General features: G+C 34.6%; 2 protein-coding genes across 9 annotated transcripts; one reads left to right on the top strand and one right to left on the bottom strand.

Annotated features, from left to right (window-relative positions):
* Positions 1–493: 493 nt before the first annotated feature.
* On the top strand, positions 494–5,952 carry LOC104908065 (hexokinase-2, chloroplastic). The gene is made up of 9 exons (XM_010697123.4): positions 494–973; positions 1,905–2,055; positions 2,133–2,315; positions 2,403–2,477; positions 2,569–2,724; positions 2,817–2,912; positions 3,095–3,225; positions 3,685–3,766; positions 5,277–5,952. The coding sequence occupies exons 1-9, from the start codon at positions 696–698 to the stop codon at positions 5,613–5,615; spliced, it is 1,491 nt and encodes a 496-aa protein (XP_010695425.1). The 5' UTR covers positions 494–695; the 3' UTR covers positions 5,616–5,952.
* A 636-nt stretch (positions 5,953–6,588) lies between these two features.
* On the bottom strand, positions 6,589–12,215 carry LOC104908066 (uncharacterized). 8 transcript variants are annotated; one of them, XM_010697129.4, is made up of 14 exons: positions 11,353–11,994; positions 10,968–11,101; positions 10,812–10,857; positions 10,173–10,297; positions 9,868–10,078; positions 9,495–9,771; positions 9,362–9,410; positions 9,220–9,271; positions 9,092–9,143; positions 8,911–8,998; positions 8,488–8,787; positions 8,275–8,386; positions 8,159–8,193; positions 6,589–7,606 (listed from the first exon to the last, which is right to left on the bottom strand). In XM_010697129.4, exons 1-14 carry the CDS (start codon positions 11,384–11,386, stop codon positions 7,151–7,153), a joined length of 1,971 nt encoding a protein of 656 aa, XP_010695431.1. In that variant the 5' UTR covers positions 11,387–11,994; the 3' UTR covers positions 6,589–7,150. The 8 variants fall into 8 exon arrangements, with proteins under 8 accessions (XP_010695431.1, XP_010695430.1, XP_010695427.1 ...); XM_010697128.4 differs by having other exon boundaries at positions 8,159–8,386; positions 8,488–8,538; positions 8,608–8,787; positions 11,353–11,993; XM_010697125.4 differs by having other exon boundaries at positions 6,589–7,006; positions 7,123–7,606; positions 8,159–8,386; positions 11,353–11,986.
* Positions 12,216–17,363: the final 5,148 nt, after the last annotated feature.

The raw sequence follows: 17,363 nt of genomic DNA, 5'->3' as shown, positions 1-17,363 counted from the left end.
GGGGGGGAGAGGTTGAGATTATATTATGATAGTTTTCTAAAGATAAAATTTCACCTTAATTAATACTATGAAGGGCAAAGCTTTAAGCCTATAACCTAATTTGATCTACAATGACCTTTTTCATTTTTTATCTGCCAAAATTATAATTATTCCTAATGAATCGAAAGTTGAAATCTTTTTATCAAGCATAATATTTATTAATTATACTATCAATTCTTCCAAACTACAAAAATGTCAACCTAATTTAGTCTACAATGACCTTTTTCATTTTTTATCCGCCAAAATTATAATTATTCCTAATGAATCGAAAGTTGAAATCTTTTTATCAAGCATAATATTTATTAATTATACTATCAATTCTTCCAAACTACAAAAATATCGAGTACTAATTTAAAATACATAAGATTTTAAGAACAAGTGGTCTCCCAAAACAAACATGAATTTCCTAATTTGCTCCTAATTTCTAAAATTATAAAGATAAGAATGTTTGTTAATCTTAGAATCCCACCTGCTCAAACCTTCCTTCCACAGTAGAAGCATAAAGCTACTAGTAGTCTAACCACCATGGATCACTCCACCCCACCACTCCAACCTCAAATTATTATCTCTAAACCCAATTCTTTTATTATCTTTTTCTTCCTTTTTTCTCTCTCTCTCTTCATCTCCATCTCCTTTGATCTTTCCGTCGCTAAAAAATGTCAATACCAGCAGCATCAACAGCCGTTGGATCACTCTGTTTGCCAAGATCAAGGATCAGGTCTTCTGCATTACAGCCAATGATGGCCGTCCGATCTGGCACTGTCTCCTCTGTAACTCAAATATTAACTAAGTTACAAAAAGAGTGTGCAACACCTCTTCCTGTGTTGCGCCACGTGGCAGATTCCATGGGTAATGATATGAGAGCTGGACTTGCTGTTGATGGTGCTTCTGATCTCAAGATGATTCTTAGCTATGTTGATACTCTCCCAACTGGGTAAATTCTTTTTTTATAATATAATATTAATGAACGGTAAGAAATATTAATGGTCGAAATTATGCATTGACAAATATGCGAGTTAAATTGTAGCTATTTTTATAAAATAGAAGAAGTACATATATATACATATTTATGTTCTTTTAGAAGTTATATTTTCTGCCAAACAAAAAAGGTCTATGATTTGATATTCTAATTAATTTGCTAGTTCTAAGATCATTGATGTACATCAGTACATGAAGAGTATAATTTAAAGTGGGTTTTGTAGAGTTGTTGAATGTAGTTTTTGCAATTTTCCTATGTTAGAGGAAATACTTTGATATAGAAGTATATTTTAGAAAATTCAGTCAGGTTATATTTGTGGGTATGCATTATGCTCTAGAATTGTTCGGCTTTCTCAAGTTCTCCACTAAAAAATCAAAGACAAAAGGTATAGCAAAATAACTTACTGAAAACAAGTATGTTGCAACTAAATTAGATTTCATAAATGAAATGTGTGGCAACTAATTTGTGACAGAGGAAATATATATGAGTTTAAGCTCGTTTAATATACCTTATCCGTTTCATAATACTCGCTACACTTTTCATTGTGGGAAGTTTTACATTACTTGGTACATTTCCTTTTTGGCAATAAACTCTCTCTATCTCTCTTCTCTCACATGAGTTCCTTTCCTTTTTACTCTCTACCTCTTTCTTCTCCAAAAATTGTCTATGAGTCCGTGACTTGAGAAGTGTAGCGAGTAATATGAAACGGTGGAAGTATTCAACTTTTGTTAAGTGCCATGATTTTTCATGTTTGAGCTACATAGAGGGGTATTCTGTTTTAGCTTGAAAATTTTGTGGGAGAAAAATTATACTCCTGTAAAAGTTGGCTTTGAATTATTAGATTATGATTTAAGTTATTCTTTTGTGGAACTTGTGTTGGTGAAAGGAATGAGAAAGGATTGTTCTATGCATTAGATCTCGGTGGAACGAACTTCCGAGTTTTGAGAGTGCAATTAGGTGGAATAGATCAACGTGTAATCGCTACTGAAGCTCAGCAAGTTTCTATTCCACAGGATTTGATGTTCGGTACCTCTGAGGTCTGTTGAATAATTTAGTAGTAGTTTTTTGTTTATGAGTTTGGAATTTTGAGGTGTTGATTAGAGGATGTCTGTAGGAACTCTTTGATTTCATTGCTTCTGGTTTGGCAAAATTTGCTGAAAAGGAGAGTGGTGAATTCCAACTCCTGCAAGGAAGAAAGAGAGAACTTGGATTCACATTTTCTTTTCCGGTGAAACAAACATCTATAAGTTCAGGAATTCTAATCAAGTGGACAAAAGGTTTTGCGGTTTCTGGAACGGTTCGTGCTTCTCAAATCCAGGTTCAAAATTCTTTCAGATGCTTCGCTTGTGTAATGATTCTAATGACAGATTTGAAATCTTTCCAGTCAGGAAAAGATGTAGTAGCTTGTTTAAATGAAGCTATGCAGCGGCAAGGGCTACAAATGCAAGTCTCAGCTCTGGTATGTGTTGACGATTTTGCTGTCTTACATACCTAGCCTTATCAAGTCTCATTAGAAAGAGCATCAGCTCTTTTACTAATAAATAAGTTAGGTTAACGATGCAGTGGGAACTTTAGCTGGTGCGAAATATTGGGATAACGATGTCATGGTCGCCGTGATCTTGGGAACAGGAACGAATGCTTGTTACGTTGAGAGGATAGATGCCATTCCTAAAATGCCTGGTCAGAAGTCACAGTCAGGAACAACAGTGAGCTAAAATCTCTTACTTGAAAGATTTCTCACTAATTTTACTTGAACATGAAGGATTGAAGTTTGTGAAAATGGCAATCTGAATTTCAGATAATCAATACTGAATGGGGTGCATTTTCAACTGGACTTCCCTTGACTGAATTTGATAGGGAAATGGATGCTGAAAGCATCAACCCCGGCGAGCAGGTATTTTCTGGCGAATCATCTAATGATCCATTGTGAAACATACGTTTACAGCTTGTCTGGTACCCACTAATGAAACTTTATTCATAAATTTACCTATAACTGCACTACCATTACCACCAATATATTATTGCATACTAAACAGGCGTTGCAGTCTAGTTAAATTTTGCATCTGGTTGGTACAGATATTTGAGAAAACGATATCAGGTATGTACCTCGGCGAGATCGTGAGGAGGGTATTACTAAAGATGGATGAAGCAGGTTCTCTATTTGGCAGTAGCATGCCAGACAAACTGCAAACACCATTCTCACTCAGGTAATGTTATTGAAACTACTGTTTCCTGTACCATTATCATCAAGCAATAGTCCTCAAATCATTCTGTATTACTTTCCTTCGATTCCTTACACATTATATATCCAATAGTTTTCTCCATATTGTTTGTTAGTTACTAAATTGCACAATTGTCAAACAAATTCCTGGAAATTTCATGCTCAAAGGATCCATCTTTCCTGAATTTAACTGTTCCTAAATCCCAAGCAGCAAATTATATGGAGTTTGGTGCTCCCATATGATTTGGTAAATATAGGGGGGAGGGAGGAGTGCACCTTGAAATTCATATGCCTTCCCTCCCCTTGGTCATTGCAACATGCCCGCAATCCACAACCACGTCATGCAGCAAAGCTTGTGCATCATCTTATGTGTAGTGAAAAATGGCGGGAGGACCTTCCTCATTAACTTATGCTAATGTGTTAATGTCAATTTTTTCTCCCACAGAACCCCGCATATATGTGCCATACAGCAGGACACATCAAACAATTTGGATGAAATTGGCTCAATTCTCTTCAATGAGGCAGGAGTAAGTCGTCCAAATTCAGAATGCTATGCAAAGACTGTTATTTCTGGTTCTTTCTTTGTTTTTTCTCCATTTTCTGCAGCCCGACGCAGGCAGGAGAGTAGAAAAAGGGCTTTCAGAGGGTGCTAGGAACTGTTTAACACCCATGTTCTGGTTAATATCCCCAAAAGACCTTACCAACTATGCTATCAAGTCTTCTGCAATTGAACTATATACACACCTATGTTACTCCGACACGGATACGGGTGTCGTATCCAAGTAGGGATCGGAGGATCCGACACCCTACTCCAAAAATTTGGCCGATACGGCGACACGGTCAATAAAGTGTCTTGACCAACATTCTAGACACGTCTATCATTGAAAGTGTCGGAAATAATTTTCCGATACTTTATTTTGATGAAAAAATAATTATAAAATATCTCTTTTTCAAAATTAATATAAATTTAATTTTATTAAACACTAACAGTACGTATATATAGTATACAAAAAGTGAAAAAAAAGAGTGAATTTTTAAAAAGGAGAAGAATAAAAGAGGAAGAGAGGTCACGTGGGAAATGTAGGAGTTAAGAAAGATTTTTTCAAAAAGAATAAAAACTCATAAGTCATCAGCTTTTTTTAATGTAAAATATATAAAAGTAAAGTTGACTGTTCAGTACTTCAGTTTACTGCTTTGCTTTACAGCTGTTCATGTACCCTCATTTATTTTATTTTTGTTGCACACAAGTCCCAAGTACTAAAGCAATACACCAGGACACTATTCATCTTCCCCATCACGCCATATCTTCTCTCTCTTTTCTCCCTCTCCCTGGTTCTTCTTTTATCCCTCTCTCTGTTTCTTCTTTTAATCAGTAATGGCAGAAAATTTCCGGCGAGTTTTCCGGCAAATTTCAACTCAACTCGACCGCTATGACCGACACTCTTCAGATATGCGTATCGACACCCATTTCCAGGCGTGTCGCGCGTCGTGTCGCGCGTCGTGTCGAGTCGACACGCGACACGCAAGGTAGAACAGGGTGTCGGAGTAACGTTAATACACACTACATAGCAGATTAAATAAAAAGGTGCACGTAGGCGAGAAACTCAATGTGTACAACTTTGAGAGAGAGTTATAAACATCCCCCTAATAGACGTTCCCCCAAAGGCCCAAACTACCAACCAAGTGGTCTTGGCATAGTGGTTGTTCACTTTGTCCCTTAACCAATTGGTCGGGTGTTCGATCCTCAACCTTTGGGAATGGAAAGAGATTCTTGGCCAGCCCTTTACCCTTAAGTGGAGCACCCGGGGCGAGGGGATTAGTCACTGCTATCGGCGGTGGATACCTTGGTTATTCACCAAAAAAAAAAAAAAAGGCCCAAACTACCTAAAACACGCCAACTTTTTATTCTTCCCACATTCTCCCCTTTATTCCACAACTTCCCCCCCCCCCCCCTAAACTTTTAGAAATTGGAAACTCTTGCACAGAAGCATGATGAGATATTCATTTAACTAGATCTCTTCTTTGTGAAATTACCAGGTTGAAGCAAAAACAGAAGCGAGGCAAATAGTTCTAGAGGTTTGTGACACGATAGCAAAAAGAGGTGGGCGTTTGGCTGGTGCAGGAATTGTAGGGATTCTCCACAAGATGGAAGATGACATGAAAGGTCTAATTTTTGGAAAGCGGACTGTTGTGGCGATGGATGGAGGCTTGTATGAGAATTATCCTCAATACAGAAATTATCTCCAGGATGCAGTTACGGAGCTTTTAGGACCCGCATTGTCAGAAAATATAGTCATTGAGCATTCCAAAGACGGTTCTGGTATCGGAGCAGCTCTTTTAGCTGCTGCAAATTCCAAGTATAAACATCATATCTAGTTCAAGGTTATACATTCGCTATACAGTCATTAATTTGTCGAGATCCTAATTGAAGGTGGCATTTTGTGCACTAGCTACTTCATAAATGAGGAAAAAGTCTGTGTCGATGCGTCATTATCATTACCACCATATTATGCCATTGTAAGTACTATCAAATGCTGTAATGCTAAGTTTTTCCAAATTGAGCAATTGGAGTGCATTTATTTGTAATGCTAAAGTGGAGTTTCAAAATTCAACTGAGAGAGATTGCAAACTCTATTAATTTGCACATGTAATAATAAAGAAATAGTTTTGATGGGAGCAAATTTTCGCTTCACCTGATTTGTATGATTGTATATGCATTCTCTTTTTCTGATAGCTTTATCTTAAATATCAAACTCATCTTCGAGCTGCCTCACAAGAGTAGTACAGCCTACACTGCACATCAGGAGTTTCTCTAGCTACCTTGCAAGAAGGATGAGTACCAGGCTGTATGGCTATAAATCTCGAGTGCTAAAAGAAACTCTGGGACTTCATATGCTTTCTGTATACACTGCTTTTTCTAGTTTTTGTTTGCACAAAGGAAAACAAGAGTGTTTGTTTGCAGGATTCTGTTCCACACTTCCACCCCTAACTACTTAATTGTACCACAAAAAATACGACAGTGAACAGCATGAAGGAAAGCAAGAGTGTCTGTTTGCAGGATTCTGTTCCACCCCTTACTAAATTGCACAGCAAAAAAATAAGACAGTGGATCACATATCTATCAAGAGTATAATCGTTTGCTTCCCCGAATCCCATCTCTTTTATTCTCCGATCTGCCTGAAAATTACAAGGTGCAGATACCTAATATAGAGAGTAATGTGAAAGTACAGGAAACCTTCAAGAAAGCAGAGGAAGTTTTGCAATGACAAATCAGCTTTATTCTGCTGTTTTCATCTAGCGTAAAAGGTATAAATAAAAAGTTCGCAGTTAAGGTGACAAGACAAACCTGTACAAAGAGGCAAAAGATATCATCCCTATGGATAAGCTTAGAAGATTCTTGATCTTTATGAAAATAATATCTCTACTGTTTAGAATTCAGCTCCTAAGAATGTCAAGTGTTTCACTTAGCTACTTTCCATTTACTTTTTGGTCACTAACACTGCTGCAGATACACCATATACTCTGAATACAAAGGCACTATTTTTTATCACAATAGAACTGGATTGCGAATTGCTCTTCTGATTCTCACGACCTCTGCACAGATGACCTTTGATATCAAAGGCACGCCAACATGCAAGCTACCAATCCAACCATTGGCGATTCTTCAAAATACGATCAAGCACTGCTATTTATTCATTCTGACTCTTGGCTCAGTATACTTGTCTTCTTGTTTTCTCAAGGGCTCTACTCCATTTCCACAGACCAGACTATCAATGGACACATCATCCATAAGCAACTCTAATTTTTATACTCTGATTTTGTATTTTATGCCACAGAGAATCATCTACATATGTATATCTTAGAGTTTTAGGATGACAATTACCTAATTCTCCGAACTGTTAGGTTTCCTCTCAACTCAAGAGCTGTTCATTGCAGAGTAGTTGCAACGGACGCACACCATCTGGATGAAATCGAGCTCCTTTGTCTTCACATATCAAAGGGCGTTGACCGTTTTGAAGCTTTGCATTGGATGTAGGCAAGGATGGACCAAGCCCAAAAAGTTGTTGCTGTGGCTGTTGAGAAATGTGAAGGTACTTAGAACCAACCATTTCTAGAGAAGGTTGGGGAGCTGAAAATTGAGCTGGCATGTGATTCATGGAGTGTGGATTCCGACCCCAATCCCGTCTGCTATTCTGCCAATTTGCAATATGGGATGAAAGGACTGGGCCAGGCCTGAACTGTGCAGCCAGTTGGGCTGTCCAAATCTGCTGCTGCTGTTTAGAGTGTGGCTGATGCGTTGATCTTGTTGAGCTTGAAGGAGCAGTCCCACAATGGTTACTAAAATATGGAGGTACTTGTATGTGAACCTGTATTAGGCACACAGTTTCAAGAGGAGATTTAGTAATTCTCAATCTACAGATAAGATAACTAGTCAACGTTTACAAATAAAAGGACTTGCGATAGAAACAATGTGAATTCTTCAAATGATTTCATTTTCAAAAAAAGCAACATTAATTGTAGCTTGTGCTGGTCAAATCACACAGTAGTAGACGAGTAACTTGAGACAAAGGAAGGGTATGATTCTACTTATTGGAAATCCACCAGTTATGGTAGGACTAAATGATGACAGCATTTTTTAAAAATATAGTAATCCTCGCTATCTATATAAGGAAACATTTGACACAGAGCTGCAGAGGTATTAATTGGATAAATTCTCACGGGTCCGAAATATGTGCATTACAAAAATCTCTGAGGATTCCTGTCATTGGTCACTCCGTTCTTTTTAAAGTCTAATTTTGCACCGTTGTTCATAAATGGAATCACAAAAGCAATATGAAAGAGGCAGCCTTACATGGAAAGAAGAAAAACACTTCAATTAAAGAATTCATGAATCTCAAGCATTCAGTAGTAAAAGCTACCTGAGGTGGCGCAGACGGTGATACCCCTGATGCTCCTGCAACTTGATCTCGATAAGGAATGGAAGGAAAACGATTTTGAGACAAAGAACTAGGCACGTAACTATTAGATGGTGCACCTGAATGCATTTGATGTACATGATCCTTTGCTTCCAAAGTGATGCCCAATCTATTTACACCATTGTTTACTTCTGTGCCAGCTCCAGTCGATAAAGACAGGAAATTGTAGCTCTGGCCATGCCAAGAAAAATATCAGATCAACATGCAATACAGTAACATAAATGAAAATGAACAAGTAACCTTCTTCTTTGAGTCAACAATGAGTCTAATACCTGCTTCTTTGAGTCACAGCACCCAGAGAGTGAACGTCTTGCCACTTCAGCCTGACAGTTTTTGAGACCAGATACATCATTTGCAGTTTCACAGAAATTCTTGTAAGCAGAAGAACCAACCATGTTGCCAGCAGCAAGCCTTTCTTTTAGGTCATCCTGATAGCCTACAACATGTCCAGCAGCAAGAGGCGAAATGTCTTTTCCTTCTGAGTTTTGCAGCACCTGAATCAGGCGACTGATGTAAACATGTGCAACACATCTTCTCCAGGACTTCCTTCCACCATTTATTGAGCAAGATATCTGTATGCGGTGGAATAGTCAGAATTCAGGAACAAGGCCATGTAATCAAGTTATCAAGCAGAGCATACACATAATGTAGGAAAAGCTTCAATCGAATATACTGCTGGTTCTAGAAAAGTTCACCTTGCCAGCTGAACGGGTATCATCGCAGGAACCAGATTTAGATGGGAAAGTATGATTACTCCAAGATGGAAGAAATGTAGCAGAAGACCTGTAATTTGTAAGAAACGATTGCATAAGACAGTAAAAGGTTTAAAATGTATATCATGATCACATCCAATATCTGGTGGAGAACGAAGATTACTGCAAAGGAAGAACCCCGACTCCAGATCCAGGTAAAGATGTTGATGGCCAAGCTGGAGAAATATCAAAATGTTAATCAAGCGAATAGAAATTATAACTGAAGAGAACGAGGTTGAAAGAGAGAATTACCATTATCTCTGATCACTGCTGAAGTAGCAGGCCCTCTGTCTAGACTAGCAACCTGGAATGAGCACGAGACTGAAAAGTCATGAAATAATAGAATAGAATAAAAAAGGTCAATCAACAAAATAGGCCAGCATATGAAGCTTACTCCTATATTAATGTGTGATTCTCTCCTTTCTTGTTTGGTCTCAGTTAACCTGCACATAAAATACACTGATAACTGAAGAACGTAGGAAGAATACACAACCACACATTGAAGAGTTTCATAGTCCATTACGCACCTGCTCTCTTGGCTTTGTTCAGCAGAAGCACAAACAGAGTTAGAATTTGTTTTCAATTGTCTTTCATCACAAGCTCTAAGCAAGGGAGGGATCTGAAAATGCCCCGGTGGAACAGAAACTTTCAAATTCAGGTTCATCTGTCTTCTTTCAGACAATGTAGACAAAATGAGAGGTGGAGGATCGATCACAGATCTCGCTTGCGAAGAGTCCCTTTTTGAGCTGTCTATGGTTGCTGTAGGAGTAGTTGCAGTCGTTTCCTCTTTCAAAACCATAGGATCTATAAGGTGCAAAATTTTCACGTATTAAGACCCAGAAAACACAGCTGCATAAAACTCCCCTGAAATTGCAACAAATGGTTGATAAAGATCCAAACCTTCAGAAGGTGTAGAATTGCTATGTTGTTTCTTTGAAAGGTCTGATGTTTTCGCCTGCAAAGACTTGTTATCTGTTCTTTTATTGACAGGTAAACTATCAAGAGGGATCATTCCGGCCAAAGCAAACAATGTCTCAGCAACCTCTTCCTCATCTTTGGAGATTGCCACTGAAGCATTCCTTCTTGCTGAATTGTCAGACCAAGCATTCTGCTGGATATCAATTGTGCCATTTCCAATCAGTCAATTCAGCAACTAAAATACTAATGTGTATCAAGTATATGTATTGCAACTTTAAAGTACAAACCATGCATATCTTAGACTTCTTCGAACAATCCTTGCTAAGCGATTCAACCCCGTTTACCCGATTGTTTAATCTCCTTCCATCAGGCAAAGCCACTGTGGATGATTCACAGCTACGTTTCTTAATTGCTACACAAAGCAATGCAAAAAAAATTTAAGAACAGAACTAAAACTACATTCATTCATACATAGTCTTGAAAGCTTACTCATAAAGAAAGACTACTATATTTCAAAATCCCAGTTTCCTCTTGAAGAATATTATGCTATATTTTACTTCTTTATACTAAATATAGAAAAAGGATACACAGAACATTAGAAAAAAAACAGCTACTAGCATGTTAAAAAGTGGAAAAACATGCAGAATCTGTAATCAGAAAAAGCAAGAAAAAGGGTTCATTAAAGCCCCAAAGTACAAACACAGGATTATCAGAAACTTTTCCATACAACCCACAATTTGCAATCTAGTTCTCCACACATGACTGAATAATGCTCCAAAAATTATAGCCTTTAATATAGAAATTAATAATATTTATATAAAAAAAAAACCTAAGAAATCATTCACTCAATTAGTCAATTAACAAACTATAACCCAAGAACACTAATCGAATAACAAATTCATTTAAAAAAAATTTAAAAAAATTACCTGAACGTAGCTTCCTTGGAACAGAAGTATTGGAATCACTAAAAATCTAGAAAAAACCCATAAAAATTAAACCGAAATTAATCATTGAAAAAATATAAAATCAATGAATGAATAAAATTCAATCTGATTGAAATTTTCAACAAGTAATTAAATTACCTTTCTAGGAAGCTTAAATTTCATAGAATTAACAGTAGTAGAGTGATGAAGCTCATCTTGACCATCAAAACCCATTTCACTCCCAACAAAATTCAATCGTTTAACTTTCTCTCTCCTCCTCAAATTCGCATTTCCTTCAACAAAACCCAGAAAATTAACAAAAAAAACAGAGGTGCTTAGAAACAGAGATATATTATGTAGATAAAGAGATGTGTATATCTATATCCATAGATTTATTAATATTAATTTAGTGAAAAATACATAAAATTAAATATATAAAAAAAGGGAAAAATCCAAGAGTGGAAAGAAGACAATGCGAATTAAACTGCAAGATTGTCTGTTTCTGGAAAATAAGGGGCTGTTTGGTAAATTTTATTTGGGTTACCTGTGACAAGCAAATTAGAGTTGTTCTTGTTCATTTTTCTCTCTCTTTTTCTCTTATAAAACCATTTGCCAAACAGTCCCGTAAAAATAGATTGAAAAAAATGAAATGTAGGAGAAAACTGAGAAAAGCAAAGATTGGGTAGTGAAGTGATTAAATGATGAGAGAGAAAAGGCGAAAAGAATGCCAGAAAGATAGACCGAAATTTGTGGGATTTATTTTTATTCTTTACTAGTAATAAATCAAATAAAAAAAATTGAGATTTACTACTTTAGTGGGGAAAATTCTCTGCAACTTTCTTTCTTTCTCTCTCTTCTAAAATCTCCCTTTTTTCTCTCTCTTAGAGAGAGAAAGTGACAGTCGGTAAAAAGAAAAAAGTGGAATTCGTTTCTCGTGTTAACTGTTAAGAGAATCGGGTTCTTCACGTAAAAAAAGCGTCATTCATCCTTAAAAAAGAAATACCCAGAAAATGGGAAATTCAAGTTAAATCAAACCCATTAAAATTCAGCAAAATTTATTTGGTGGAAATTTTCAGTTAAATGTTGATATAAATGCAGAAAATTATGGTAAGTATACAATTTCAGAAACCAAAAAGAAAATTTAACTGAAAATGAAGAGTGATTCAATGAATTTAGTAGAGTTGAATGTTGATATAGTAGTATAATAAATGCAGAAATATTCAGAAAAAAAAGAAGGTTGAAATTCCGAGAAAAATTACCATAATTGTTACAGAAGAACTGAAAAGGTTCATTTATACGAAAATAGGGGAATGTATGAAGAAGAAGAAGATGGATGGGTTTTGTGTGAGGGTGTAATTTAGGAGAGAGAGTGGAGTGGAGTGAACAGTGGAGGGGTTATGAAATGTGTGTGTGTGTCGTGTAACAGAAACTTCGTCGCCACATCAACGGTTATTACTCATATTGGATATTATTGCAAACCACGTGGCGGAATTAGTTAGTTCTTTTGTCACTTTCTGTTACATTTTTTATTTTTCTAAAGCTAAACCCATTTGGCGGGTGAGTTTTTGCTACTAGAAGGGTTAATAGTGAAAGTGACACACTTTTTTAGTTTTAAACTAGCTTTCCACCCGTGCAAAAATGCACGAGAGGTTTTATGTAGAAATGGTTTGGAGCCATATATAATGTACGACAACATTATTTTGTATATTAAGTAGTTATTTTTATTCGAAATATATTGAATTCGTGCTTATTAGAATCCATGTATTTAAGATTAAAAGAATATAAAATGTAAAATTATATTTAATATATATATAAATCTTTTGTTACAACATTTTAAACTTTAAAAATATTGTAATCGTGATATATACATTTATAATTACGTAAATGAACAAAAAAAACACTAAAATGCGGGGGAATACTTTGTTTATAAATTTAAGATTTTAGAATGTTTCTCCTAAAATCATGATTTGAATAGTAGTTGATTGATTTCAAGTTTTCATAATCATATTGTGTATTAAAAATAAATTTTAAAACTGACTTATGACCCGTATGTTCAGTGATTGATGTAGCTAATGTCATGATAAAACATGTGACCAACCAACTTCTTTTTTTTGCTAAGCAAATATTTGCTTTTTCTTAGTTGGTTTTAGGTTGTAACTGTTTGTTCTAATTAATATAATTACTTTCTTAGTAAAAAACAACTTTCTTAAAACAAAAAAAGTTCAATAAAGAAGCTTTTATTCTGCCTATCGTTTTATACAGCGGCTCATATAAATACAAAACGCGCAGCACTAATGTCACTCGATCATGCAACAACTTTCACTCCTTGCTTTCTGCAGTCCCGCTCAACTCCTCTCTCTTATTAAACTATCTTATTACAAATTTTTATCTTTTTTTATTATATGATTATCCAAATTGTATTGATAAAATAATCTCAAAGTTTTATATAGCATGATTTTCATCAAAATAAATGGGGTTATCTCTAAATTTCTAAGTGAAAAAATTAATTGAAATAGACAATCACTCAAGAAAATTATACAAATGTGGCATATTTTTGTATTGATTTGCCTTTTATTTCTTAATCACCATATGACTGCTGTTTTTTTTCATATTCTTTTCGATTTTTAGAATTGTATTGTAGAATAATTTCAAACTTCTATATTTACATTCCAACATATTCGTGAATGAGGTGTATCTTGTAATTTTAGGTTGAAATATTTATTATATATGGCCTTGTGATTAAAAATTTTAGAAATCTTGTAATGAGAATAGTTTAAAACTGGCTTATGACCCTTGTGCTGTAAGATTATGGCTTGTGAATTATCTATAATTAGTAGTATGATTGTTCTTATTTTTTAGAACGGGCTTATAAAAATATTCTAAGTTTTAAATTAGAGAGAAAAGAAAATTAGAGAGAAAACTTCAGCCTACGTGGCAAGACATGAAGCTTCCTCTGCTCTCCTTCATCCTAATTTTTCCGGCCACCTCTTTGCTTATGTCATGTGTCATCTTCATTTCAACCTATTGCTTTGCTTTACCACGTGGTAATGTAAATGCAAGGACAATAATATTACTTTAGGAAAGAATATGATGATATTACTATAGGAAAAAATATCATTTCGGCCATCAGTTCAAGCAAATTGGTTTTGTAGGTGCAATAATGTTACTTTATTCAATTATAATCTTAACTTTAGGAAAGAATATGATGATGAAGCAATAATCTATGCAAGCAAATTGGTTTTTTCAAGCAAATCAATTTATACACTATGTAGACCATGATGAGGCAATAATCCCAGTGAAAGTATTGGGTCAAACCGTCTGACCCAATACTTTCCGTCGGACGGGCTGAGCAAGCGCAAGGAAGAAGACGAAGAAGATGCAAGGACTTATTCTTAACCATCAACAACAGCAACTCGCATTAAATAGTTTGGGATTCAAGGGATAAGGATTTAGCTTGAGATAAGATGAAATCAACAGCTTCATAGTACTTGGGATTTGGCTGGGTAGTATTGATTCGAAGGTATTCTTGGAATCTGGAGATGATTGATGATGTTGATGATGGATTTTGGATTGTTGTGATTATTGTAGTGAAGAGAAGAGATACAACATAGAGATTAAAGAACATGGTTGCGCGACTTAGTAGTGATTCCAGCCCGTCCGAATGAAATTGGTGTGTTTTTTTTCCAATTTTTGGAAGGGGGGGGGAGAGAATGAGTAATCAGAAGAAGAAGATAATGCTTTCCTTCCTGTGATATGATTTTCATTTGGTCTTCTGTGTTCTTTAGTTGGTGTGTAAATTCTTTCAGCTTGTGATGTTTTTCTTTCATTTGGTCTTTTGTGTTCTTTCAGTTGGTGTGTAAATTCTTTCAGCTTGTGTTGTTTTTCTTTCATTTGGTCTTCTGAACAAAAATTGAAACCAACTGAAAAAAATTGAAACCAACTGAAAAAAAAAATAAAACCGACTGAAAGTCGTCCAACCAAATATTATGGTCGGACGCGTCTGACGTAATACCTTCTCATATATCCCATTATTTTATTCAAGGAAATCGGTATTTTACATATAATATTATAATATAATGCAAGCAAATCGTTTTTTTAATATTATTTTAACAAAAACACAATCGATTATGGATCCTATATAATACCGATATCAATTCTTTAACGGTCACTACAATACAATACATAAATCATCTCATTACTTAAGATTAAATTTTTTTTTGTTATAATAAGATTTTATAAATATAAAATTCTGACAAATAAAGTAAAATTATAATAAATCAGATTTTTTTTTTATGAAACATGTTTTTATTTATTAAATCAGATTTTTATCTTTCAAAAAATAAAATTTTCGAAATCAGAATTTTTTTGTAAATCAGTTTTTCGTCCAAAAAAGAAAATTAGAGAGAAAAAAAAATTCCGAAATTATAACTTGAGTTGTTTTGGGAAAGGATTAGATTTATTACAGTTAGTGAGTGAGAAATATAATGAAAAAATCAAGATTCTAAGTTTTAACAGTTAGTGAAAATTAATTTAATATATTAGCAGTATAACTATCATTTAGGAATTTATAATTGAGATTGAAATTAGGATGAATGCACATTTTAATTTTCTGGACAATCAGTTTATATTAGGGTGTGATTACATGAACATCTTATATAATAACATTTTTACCTTTATTTTTCCGCAACTATAATAACAATTCTTGGTGGGTGAATTTTGAATTTTAAATAAACATTTAATTATATTTGACCGGTAGCTATAATTTAGGCAGTTGTTTAAAACTTCCCACACTAATATCATTGTTTGATTTCAAGGTAGTTTTTTTTTTTGGAAGGAAATAATCATGCAATGTGACATCAGAATTTTTGGATGTGAATACGTTAAATAATAGAGTGTCGAATTTGGCGATGACATGTGGCAGATGTAGTAGTAGCATGACACTTAGGCGAAGTGAACATTGAATAATGCTGGCTTGACACGTAAGCAAAATGAACCTTGTTTTATATATATATATAGATTAGTTATTACTTATTAGGCTCGTGCTATGCTCCGGGTAAGAAAAAATTTCATTCATTAGTATAATACTTTATGATAATAACACTAAATACAACTTAGCCTAGTGGTTAAGACTTTAGTATATGTACTTGAGGTCTCAGGATCAGACCCTATACTACGCAATTTCTAATTTTTTTATTGACATGGATTACATGAATTAAAACTCTTTAGGGAGAGCGTCACATGGCACAGTTTTTTGTTTATGCACGCCTTTTAATATATTTGTATAGATGTAACAAATGATTATTTTATATTTTACGAAAAATATTTTATTATTGGATTTAAAACGAAATGAAAGAAGTAGCTTAGTTTTGGAGGTAGTCGACTCAGGGTTTGTTTCGCAAAAGTATGGTATACTACTCTAGTATTAATTTGGTGGTGTGAGTTTGAGAAGCTTTGATTTAATTATCAAGTGTTGTTTTGCCTAATCAAAGCACTTTTGTCTTGCATTTGATAATTGGATTTAGCTTAAATTATGTTACGATGTAAGTGTCAAGTCAGACAGGCTCAAGTTTTTTTTATTATAAGTTTTATGACCCAATTGTGTTTGCTACATATAATGTTTAACTATATTTTTCTATTAATTATAATGATATAATACATATGTATAAGTTACTTTTGCTTCTGTGATTGAAAGTGGAGAAAAGAGCATAAAAATTTTGAAAACTCAATTTTGTTTTCTTGGCTTGTGTAATTATAAGTCGATAAATCTATTGTATGACGAGAATCTAGTTGAAATGAAGTGAACTTACTCGGACATTTACATTTACCCAATATCTTTTGGCGAGGATTAATTAGTCTTTCATTAAGGTGATAGGTTTATTTTTGTAGCCCAAAAGGAACAATATTCGAGAAGTTGTCTGACTAGAAAACAAAGTTAGGATACGATCGCCTCAACAAGGGTACCTAAGTAAAAGATGTTAGTCTCATACGTAAAATATACCACGCTAGACCAAAACAACCTATTGAACAAGCATATCATGGTTTCAAAGAGCAAAATTGAAGACCACCACCACTTTGTAAATTGGAGAAAACTATAGCACATCTGATTTCTAACTAACAAGTCAAGAGGCTGAGTCTGGTCAAATGTAACCTGTTATGGTACGTAACACTGATATGAAAAAGTTATGAATGAGGTGGTTATAACTGGACTATTTAAAGAAAAAGGTTTCGAAACTCTTTCATAAAGTTAAGTTTATTACTCGTTTTTCAATCAGTAAGAGACTCAACTTTAATATTTTCTCTTATGTTGAGTTGACCCTTGTGTCTACTATGGATGAGTACTTCTTCAAATAATATATTGACTATGTATGGTCCTCAAAAGCAATAAAAATTTACTTCCTCCATTTTTTAATAAGTGACACGCACGTTTTCCTTTTAGGGAAATGTCATAATAAGTGACACGTAGCTCAAAGTAGTAAAAAATACTTCTCTTTTATTACATCTTTGCCATCATTTAATTGTTTCACCTACCCACTTTATCCAATACTCAAATTCTAT

The sequence above is a fragment of the Beta vulgaris genome, chromosome 1, assembly GCF_026745355.1.
Source record: "Beta vulgaris subsp. vulgaris cultivar EL10 chromosome 1, EL10.2, whole genome shotgun sequence".
Classification (NCBI taxonomy): domain Eukaryota; kingdom Viridiplantae; phylum Streptophyta; class Magnoliopsida; order Caryophyllales; family Amaranthaceae; genus Beta; species Beta vulgaris.
This window is presented reverse-complemented; position numbering and strand designations above follow the sequence as displayed.